Raw genomic sequence first — 10,841 nt, 5'->3', positions numbered from 1 at the left:
TAGCCTCTGATCACCGCTTTGGCTGTGTTCCAAAGATTTTGGTATGTTGTGTTTTCATTCTCATTTGATTCAAAGAATTTTTCAATTTCAATTTTTATTTCTTCTCTTACTCAGTCTTTCTCACGGATGTTGTTGTTCATTTTCCATGTGTCTACTCTTTTTCCATTGATCTTCCTATTGCTGATTTCTAATTTGTTAGCATTATAATCTGAAAAGATGCTTTGCAGTATTTCAATGTTTTTAATTTTATTAAAGCTTGCTTTATGGCCTAACATATGATCTATCATGGGAAATGTACCATGTACACTGGAAAAGAATAGATATTGTGCTGTTGTTGGGTGAAATGTTCTGTAGATGTCTATAAGGTCCATGTTGGTGGATTGCATTGTTTAGCTCTTCTGCATCTTTGTTGAGTTTCTTTCCAGTTGTTCTATCTTTCATTGAAAGTAGTGTATTAAAGTTATGACTGTGGAGTCATCTATTTGAATTTTCAACTCTTTTAAAGTCTGATTTACATATTTTGGTGGCTTTTTTCGTTGGTGTCCATAGATATTTATTATGGGTATATCTTCATGTTCAATTGATCCTTTAATCATTATATAATGTCCTTCCTTGTCTCGTATGGTGGTTTTTGTCTTAAAGTCAATTTAATAGAAATTAATATTTCCACTCCTGCTCTTTTACTGTTGCACTTTGCCTGATATATCTTTTTCTCACCTTTGATTTTTAGTCTATTTTTGTCTTTGTCTCTAAAGTGTGTCTCTTGTAGACAGCATATTGATGGGTTTTGCTTTCTTATCCAATCTGCAGCTCTCTGTCTCTTGAGTGGTGCATTTAATCCATTAACATTCTGTGTAATTATTGACAAGTATGAATTATTTGCTGTCATTTTGTTATTTGTTTTTTCATGGTGTCTCTGGTTTCTTTGTTCCATATTATTTTCTGTGCCGAGCTCATTATGTTTATGAATCATGTTACCCTTTCCTTTGTTGCTGTGTTTAAGTATTTGCTGAATATTTGGGCTTGTCCTCTTTTTTATTGTCATGAGAAGACTTATTATTTATCTTTGTGTTTACCCTGTGATTTACAATTTTCTCCCTAAGTTCAGAACAATTCATTCTATCTTGCAACTCTCTTGACTTCTTTACCATTTAGAAATTCTGTAACTACACAATATTTTCCCTCTTTTTGGTTTGTAATTGTCTTCACTTGCCAATTGTTGTATCTGGTTCCCTTTTTACAATCTTATAAGGTTATTTTATTTTGGATATGTCCATAGCTGTGGATTCTGGGTTACGTCATCTTGTATATTAATGGTCAGTTTTTGTTTGCTATTTTTGGTTCTATGTTCAAAGGACTCCCTTTAGTATCTCTTGTAAGGTTGGTCTGGTTTTAACAAAATCCCTTAGTTTCTGCTTATCAGTAAATCTCCTAATTTCACCATCATATTTGAGGGACAATTGTGCCAGGTAGATAATTCTTGGTTGAAACTTTTTTTAAGGGTTTTATATATACCATCCCATTATCTTTTCACTTGCATGATTTCTGCTGATAAAGCAGAGCTTATTTTTATTGATTGTCCTTTGTAAGTAACTTTTTGTTTTTCCTGTGCTGCTTTCAGGATTCTTTCTTTGTCTTTGGTTTTGAACAGTTTGATGATGATATATCTTGGTGATTTTCTTTTGAGGTTTGGGGTTCATTGAATTTCCTGAATGGATGTACTCTCATCTTTCTTCATTTCAGGGAAATTTTCATCCAACAAATCTTGGAAATTTTCTTTCATTTTATTTTTCTCTTCCTGTTCTGGAATTCCAGTGACACATAGATTATTCCTTTTGATGGTATCCCACATGAACTTTAGGCTTTCTTCATTTTGTTTTGATCTATTTTCTGATTGATCCCTTTCCAAAGAATTATTGAGGTGTCTGTCTTCAATCTAATTAATTCTGTCTTCCATTGCATCAGTTCTACTCCTATGTTATTTCAATGTTTTATCTATTTCTGACAATTTAGTATCAGTCTTATAGATTTTTGTCTGTAGATTTTGAATCATTTCTAATTTATCATTTGTTTTGTCATTTTTTTTCTTGAATTATTATTATTTTTTTTAACTCTTCCAGGGTTTTGTCTATGTTTTCCTTGATCTGTCTCTCACTCCTTTGGAGGTACCTAAAGAAAATTCTTTTGAATCCCTTATCACAGAGTTCCAATGCTGCTTCTTCCTCAGGGCTGTGTTCTGGGTCTGTATCCTGCTCCTTTGTTTCTACCATCATACCTTGCTTCTTTGTGTGGACTGTGATGGTCTGTTGTTTCCGAGACATCATGGAGTTGTTGTATTTAGATTTCTGTAAACTGTTTGTGAAGAGCAGCCATGGGTAATTCAGGCTTTTCTTGGTAGTTGTTTATCCTTGGCCGGTTGGTGGAGAAGGAAGTGGTGGCTCTAACTCAGTAAGTGAAGCTACAGTAGGTGTGGGTGTAATTTTGTAATATGGGGACTGTTGCTGTTTTCCACTCTGTTAGACAAAAATAACGATTGGATAATCATCTAAAAAGTGAAAGCAAATGGACAAAAAAATATACTGTGTAATCGAACAGGAAAAGTAACCCAAAAAGGAAAAAGGAAAGAAAAAAAAAAAAAGAGGAAAAAACCTACAATATATGTGGAGAGGTCAATAAGAGAAGAAATGTACAGAAGGAGAATAATGAAGAAAAAAATTGAGAAAAACACAAAAGGAAAACAAGGAATGGGGTTAACCATGAGAGAGAAAAAATAAAATAAAGTAAAATAAAAATGCAACCAGGAACGAGGAAAAGAAAAAAAGCTGATAGCTAGAACCTGGGAAGGTAAGAATAAAGAATAATAGTAAAAAGGACAAAATTAATAATAATAATAGCAGTTTTAAAACACACAAAAACAAACATACTAGAAAACAGAAAAAAGAAAAAAAAATTCTGGGCAGGGAGGGGGAGGGCACCCAGGCTCTGTCTAAACTTGCAGACTGGGATGGAATTCCTTCTGGCCCAGAAAGTGGGTGGGAGTGAGTGATGGCTGCACCTCCATTCACCAAGAGGGTGTGGGGTAGAAGAGTAACAAGGGGAATGTCACACCTTTCCAGTTGTCCAGGTCCAGAATGTCCTTGGGGTTCCTGGCAAGTGGAGTCTGTTAAGTCCCTGGAATCTGGGAGAATGGTGTCACTTTAAATATCCAAAATGGTCAATTCACCTGTAAACATTCAAAATGGCTTTGCCCTCCCGACAGACAAAAGTCCAGAGCTCAGCCTGTCTTCCTCTTCACTGTTTCCCCTTTTATTCCCCAACCACCAAAGCAGTCCTCCATGCTGTCCCTGGCTAGCAGGGCCGATGTTTTGGTTAATTCTTAGGTCCTACCACCCCTCAACAATATCCAACCTGTCTGTGCCGTCATGATCACTACCAGACTGCAGCTCCGTATGTCTCCTTTTTTGGTGTTTTCATGAAAATTCTTTGCTAGTTGGAGTTTAATCCACTTCTATATCCTTCCTTTCAAGGCTCAGGGATCCAGGATTATCTTCCGTATCTGTGTTAATTGGTTCCCCTTTTCTTTGTTGAAGAGGGTCTGTGCAGTCTTTCTGCCTATTCTGCCATCTTACCGGAACTCTCTGACTTGGATTTTTATGTCTCAGTTCTTTGGAAAATGTTAATGTGAATTTCTGTAAATCCAAGTTCGATTTCAAGGAGTATGATTTAAAAAGGTTTAAGGATCTTGGAATAAAAGGTGCTCAATGTATCCAAGATATTATCCTTATTAGTTACATCAGCAAGCGTAATCTCTTTTCTAATTACTGACTTCTATCAGTGTCTCAGAAATTGCCTTAGGTCTATGGTCAGACACAGTGAGATATAATTTGCTGGTACTTCATTGGGCTATTTTTTAAAAAATTATATTTAGATTTGCATTTTCTAGGATTTTGTATCTTTTCTCTTTCTTGTGGACTACTAAAAATCTCCATTATTGAAAAAGTAATCTCCATGAAGTAGCAGCATGAGTGACCAGCTGTGATAAGAACCATCAAACTTTAGGGATAAAATTACCATTTTCAGCTAATTAAGAGAGAGGAAAGAGAGTGTTTTTGTTTTTGTTTTAATATAGCTTTGCATAATAGCTGGAAAAGTGTAGTGGTCAATGGAAGTGCATAATTGCTAACAATAATTATTTTGAAATGGTAATTCTGGGAATAGCTGAGTGTTTGTATGAACAAGGTAAACATTACATAGCTGAGATTGTGCTTGAATGTGGCATACATTTAAAACAAAAATGAGAGTAGGGACTGAGTCCCACAGAGAAACCCATGACAACTAGATTAAACACTTATTGCCTTCAAGAATAAGTACATTCAAAGGATAAAATTAAAATGAGGATATTAATGTCAGCTTTCTGACATTTTAGTGGTGATTTATGAGATCCATGTGTACACTGACACAAAGATGGGTGCAGAGACAGAGTCTAATGTATTTATCAACCTCATTGTCACCAGAGGAGATTCAGGGAAACAAAGCCTTCATTGATCCCAAAACAATCAAGTCAAGTTTCAGCATGGACAGGTAAGGATAAGGAAACAATGCTCATCATTTTTACTCAACATCCTCCCCCAATATCTTTAACTAAAAAGAAACACAAAATTCCTGAGATGTCCATTTGATGCCTATTAGGAAGTACAGGGAGGTGTGTGAGGCCTATTCATGGTGTACATAGTATTGCACTGCTGCTAAGTATGTTGCTGTTGTTATGTGCCATTGAGTCGGACCCAACTCATAGCGACCCCTCCTTGGGTTTCCGAGGCAGTATCACTCAAGAAGTAGATTGCCCCATCTTCCTTCCGAGGAGTGGCTGGTGGGTTTGAACCACCAGCCTCTGGTTAGCAGTCAAGTACCTTAGGTACTACACTAACAACAGAACAGCTAAGTATGTCTGAGTTTCTTCTTCTGTTAACAAAACAAACAAAAAAGCACTGAGACTCTACTTCCAGCTAGAGCAGACTTGCTTGTAACACAATAACCATCCTGCTGAGAACAGCTAGAAAGATCTAATAACATACTTTTTAAATTTTGTTTGAAAGCTACTGAGATCACTAGGATTTGCTTGACGGTTCAAGATCCTGGACAGAAAAGTACAGCAGGAAAGCCAAATATTCAACACAGCTTTTTGCCATTTGTAAGCAAAATCCTAGAAGCAAGAAGCCAATCAGAAAGTGGCAGTGTAGAGTCAGGAATGCTATACAGAAACTTAGGAGGTCTCCTGTCACTGGCACGCCATATCCGGTAAAGGTGACCTGTTCCTGTCCAGTTGAGTCTGACTCATGGAGATCCAATAAGCAGAATTGTATTGAGGATAATGAGTGCCTGAGGCAATCTCTATGTTGTGCATCCAACCCAATTTCAAGGTGAATGGACATTAATAGCAGCAACGTAGCTGCAGTATTGCCTTTCCCACTCTGGTCCACCAGCTGCCTCAGTCAGGTGTGTTTCATATTTATGGCACCTCAGAATGCCAATCTGTGCCTTCTCTGGCATCCTCTTGGGTTTGCACTCAGGATCAATGTCCCCTACTGCCTACTCCCCATGCTTCTGGATGTCTACTGTCCTTGAGTAAAGATGTTGGGTGTATTGGTTTAATAGAAGCTGCTTAGGGGTTCCCCCTTCAAGTGGTGCCAAGGGTACATGCCATATCAGCCATACCTTAGATATATCTCTGCTTGCAAGACAGAGTAGAACTGCCCCATAGAGTTTCCAAGGCTGAAGTCTTTAGACTGTCACATCTTTCACTAAGCAGCTGATGATTTCAAAGGGTTGACCTTTCTGTTAGCAACCAAGCATCTGGCCACTGTGCCACCAAGTCTCTTTGCAGTAAAGATAGAGCTTTCTAAAAGCCCAGCTGAAAAGTCACAACCTGGATTCATTTCTCCTGAAACAGAGCTTTGGCAAAGTTCTGTAAATCATTAATATGAGGGGTGATCTCAAGAAATAGAAGTACAGGCCCTCAGAGAGTGAGACAAGGAAAGAGAAGAGCCAATATATATATTGTATTCTAGAGGCCACTGCTCCAGAACTTCAGCAGAAAGATTGGGAAGCAACAGCAGCAGCAGCAGCAGTAGCTGGAGCAGCCAAAGTGGGACTCCATGTTCTAGGGCCAGGTAAAGATAGCCTCCAGCCAGCCAGTATGATTTTCCATCCCTGATCCCATTGCACAGCACACACATGGGTGGCTGAGGAGGACCTTGGCATGGAAAATTATAAATATTATTGGAAGCATTTAAAATGATATAAATTAATAGTGGGCCATATGATGTGTCTGATGGGAAAATTAACTATTATAAAGTTACCACTTCTTTCCTAATTGATATGTATACCAATCAAAATCCCAGAAAAATGTTTTAATGTGAATTGGCAATCTAATTCTAAAATTTTATGGAAATGAAAAGAATCAAATACATCCAAGATACTCTTGAGAAAAAAAAAAAAAAGTGTGTCAGACTTACACCTCCAAATATCAAGACTTACTGTAAAGGCACAGTAATAAGACAACATTAATTTGTGTAACTGATACAAAACAAGACAAATAGAGCAAAGACACAAAATAGAGTCTACCAACAGTCCCACATGTACATGCACAGCATCAAGGAAAGGATAGTCTTTTCCATAGATTCTTATAATCAATTGGATAGACTTAAAAAAAGAAAGTGATACTCCTAATTTACACCAATCAAAAATGTCAGTTACAAGAAAATTTAGTTTAAATATAAAACAAAAACAATAAACTACTAGAACATAAAATAAGAGAAAATATTCATTACTTGGGGGTAGACAATAGTTTTTAAAATAGAACAGACTAAACACTAAGCATAAAGGGGAAAAAAGGATGCTATTTCTATACCAAAAACTTCTGTTTCTCAAAAGATACAATTAGGAGAGTGAAAAGATAAGTCACACAGTAGAAGATGTTGTAAAATATATGCCAATGGAGCACTTGTTTCCAAACTATATAAAGAATATCTACAAATCAAAAAGAAAAAGACAGATGACCCAATTTTTAAAATGAGCATGACACTTGAATAGGTACTTTACAAAAAAGAATATCCAAAAAGTCAATAAACATGAGAAAAGTACCAGACCTTCATTAAAATCATAATAAAGTATCACTGTGCACAAATGGCTAAAATTAAAAAGAATGACAATACCAACTGTTGGTTACCCTCTGAATGACCTGGACCTCTCACACACTGAGCATAGGGAGTGTGCATCAATGTGATCATTTTGGAAAGCTGAGACTATCTAACAAAGCTAAACATATGAGTGCTCTATAACCCAACAGTTCTTCTCATCAGAAACGTACACACATATACACAAAAAGGCATGCACAAGAATGTTCTTAGCACTACATGTTATTTGTAACACCCAAAACCTAGAAACAACTCTTTTCCATAAATGTTGTTGTTGTTAGGTGGCATTGAGTCATCTCCAATTCATAGTGACCTAACACACAACAGAAAGAAACACTGCCTGGTCCTGTGCCAGCCTCACAATCCTCGCTATACCTGAGCCCATCATTGCAGCCACTGTGTCAATCCATCTGTTCTGGTTACCTAGTGCCACTCTGATAGGTATATACTACAAATGGGATGGCCTTAACAAACAGGAGTTTATTCTTACAATTTGGAGGCTTTAAGTCCAAATTCAAAATGCCAGGCTCTAGGGGCTGGGTGAAAGCCCCACAACCTTGGGGTCCAGCTGTGCCTTCTGCTCCAGGCCCACTGGAACTAGAGGCTTTTCTTCACTCAGACAGCTCTAGGCTGCTGAGGCTGAGAAGCCCCAAGGTTGACAAGTAAAAAGGCACAGTCCCAATGTTACCAAACCACACGGCAGGCCATTAACTTAAGTCCATTGCATGTCTCAAGGTCAGCAGAGCATAGTAGGGTTCTGAGCAATGACACGGCTACATGCAGGGTCCAAGCATGCTGTAGGTTTTAGACCATTCTCATAGCTTCTCTTTATATACAGGAAGCAGACCACATCCCAAAGACAGCTACTCAGCTGCTTGTGGTAGATCCCACCATGGAGTTGATTGCCAGTCTCATCATGGGGAATACATACCACCAGCTGCCCAGCCACTCAACTGTTGTGATATTGTTGTTGTTGTGTGCCGTCAAGTCGGCCCCAACTCATAGCGAGCCCTCCTTGCGTTTCTGAGGCAGTATCACTACGGAAGTAGGATTGCCCAACCTTCCTTCCGAGAAGTGGCTGGTGGGTTTGAACCGCCAGCCTCCTGGTTAACAGTCAAGTGCTTTAGCCATTATGCTACCAGAGCTCCTAGCCACTCAACTAGGCCCAGCGAAGTTGACACACAAACATAACTACCATACCATCTCATTGAGGGCCTTCCCCTTTATCATCATCCTTCCCCTTTGCCAAGCATGATATCCTTCTCCAGGGAATGGTCACTTCTTACAACATGACCAAAGTAGGTGAGACGAAGTTTCACCACTCTGGCTTCCAAGGATCATTCCAGCTGCACTTCTACCAGGATGGATTTGTTAGTTATTTTAACAGTCCATGATACTTTCAGCATTCTTCTCCAGCACCACAACACAAAAACATTGACTCTTGTTCGGTCTTCCTTTGTCATTGTCCAGCTCTCACATGCATATGAGGTTATTGAAAATACCATGGCTAGCATCAAGCACACCTTACTCTTCAAGGAGACATCTTTGCTCTTCAACATTTGAAAGGTATCCTTTGCAGCAGATTTGCCCAATGCTATATGACTTCTGATATCTTGACTGCTGCTTCCATTGGTGTTGATTGTAGAACCAAGTAATATGAAGTCTGTGAAAACTTCAATCTTTTCTCCATTTATCATGATGCTGCTTATTGGTCCTATTGTGAAGATTTTTGGTTTCTTTATATTGAGGTGTAATCTATAAAGCAGACTGTAGTCTTCAATCTTTAGCAGCAAGTGTTTCAAGTCATCCTCACTTTCAGCAAGCAAAGTTGTGGTGTCTGCATAACCTAAGTTGTTAATGAGTCTTCCTCCAATTCTCATGCCATGTTCTTCTTCATATAGTCCAGCTTCTTGTACAGATTGAATAAGTATGGTGAAAGAATACAACCTTGGAGTTCTGGTAAGATGACGGATAGGTAGAAAGACTGCACAGACCCTCTTCAACAAAGAAAAGGGGAACCAATTAAGAAAGATACAGAAGATAATCCTGGACCCCTGAGATTTGAAGGGAAGGATATAGAAGTGAACTAAACTCCAACTAGCAGAAGAATTTGCACAAAAACACCAAAGAAGGAGCTGCGGTCTGGCATCGATCCTGATGGCACAGACAGCTCGGATATTGCTGAGTGATGTTAGGACCTAAGAATTAACCTAAAAATTGGCCCTGCTAGTCAGAGATTTCACAGAGGACTGTTCTGGTGGCTGGTGAATAAAAGGGGAAGCAGTAAAGAGGAAGTTGGGCTGAGCTGTGGACTTTTGCCTGTCCAGAGGGTGCAGCCATTTTGAATCTTTACAAGAGGTCTGACCATTTTGAATATATTAAAGTGACAGTGTTCTCTCAGATTCCAATGACTTACAAACAGGCTCCATTTCCTGGGAAACACAAGGACATGCCGGACACTGACGACTGTAAAGGTGCGACATTCCCCTTATTACTCTTATACCCCACAGCCACTTGGTGAATGGAGGGATGACCAACCCCCACTCCCACCCACCTTCTAAGCTGGCAGGAATCCCATCCCAGTCTGTGTGCTCAGAAGGAACCTGGGTGCCCTGCCATGCCCTGCTTTGATTTTTTTATTTTTTTTTTCAGTTAGTTTCTTTTTGTCTGTTTTATTATTATTTATTTATTGTTTATTATTATTATTTTTATTGTCCTTTTTATCATTATTCTTTATTATTCCCTTCCCAGGTTCTAGTTTTCAACTTTTTCTCTTTTCCCTATTCCTGGTCCAATTTATTTTTTTTCTCATGGTTAACCCCATTCCTTGTTTTTCTTTTTGCATTTTTCACATTGTTTTCTTCATTTTTCTCCTTCTCTACTTTTTTCTCTTATTGCCCTCTCCACAGATATTGCGGTGTTTCCCACCCCCCTTTTTTCTTTTTTTGATACTGTTCCTGTGTGATTACATGGTGTGTTTTTTGTCTATTTGCTTTTACTTTTTGGATGGTTATTTAATTTTTATTTTTGTCTAAGTGAGTGGGAGACAGCGACAGTCCCTTTATGACAAAACACACCAACACTTCCTGCAGCTTCACTTACTGAGTGAGAGCCACCACCTTCTTCTCCACCAACAGGCCAATGATAAATGACTACCAAGAAGAGCCTGACTCATTCTTAGCTGCTCTTCACAAACAATTAACAGATATCTAAATACAACAATGTCACAATGTCTTGGAGAAAACAGACCATCACAGTCCACACAAAGAAGTAAGATAAAGTGATAGAAACAAGGGAGCAGGATACAGACCCAGAACACATCACTGAGGAAGAAGCAGCATTGGAATTCTCTGATAAGGAATTCAAAAGAATTATATTTAGGTATCTCCAAAGGATTGAGAGACAGACCAAGGAAAACACAGACCCTAGAAGAATTTCAGAAGAAAAGATAAGAACAAAATGAAAAATTAGAAGTGATTCAAAAGCTACAGATAGAAATTGAGAAGATTAAGACTAAATTGTCAGAAATAGATAACATATTGAAAAACCAAAGGCATAGAAATGATGTGATGGAAGACAGAATTAATGAGATTGAAGACATATACATGAATATTTCTTTGGAAAGGGATAAATCAGAAAAAAGGT

The 10,841-nt window shown here is 38.2% G+C and overlaps 1 protein-coding gene across 1 annotated transcript in view; it reads left to right on the top strand.

The window, feature by feature from the left end:
• RP1 (RP1 axonemal microtubule associated) overlaps positions 1-10,841 on the top strand; it is an 874,252-nt gene that overhangs the window by 728,293 nt on the left and 135,118 nt on the right. The window contains 1 exon segment of the mRNA XM_042782735.1: positions 4,427-4,581. Within this exon segment, the coding sequence (XP_042638669.1) occupies positions 4,427-4,581 (155 nt within the window).

Source organism: Orycteropus afer, unplaced genomic scaffold, assembly GCF_000298275.1.
Source record: "Orycteropus afer afer isolate SDZICR_OR568_19922 unplaced genomic scaffold, OryAfe1.0 scaffold00436, whole genome shotgun sequence".
NCBI classification, from domain to species: domain Eukaryota; kingdom Metazoa; phylum Chordata; class Mammalia; order Tubulidentata; family Orycteropodidae; genus Orycteropus; species Orycteropus afer.
The sequence above is the reverse complement of the archived record's forward strand: the minus strand, read 5'-3'. Positions and strand labels throughout refer to the sequence as shown.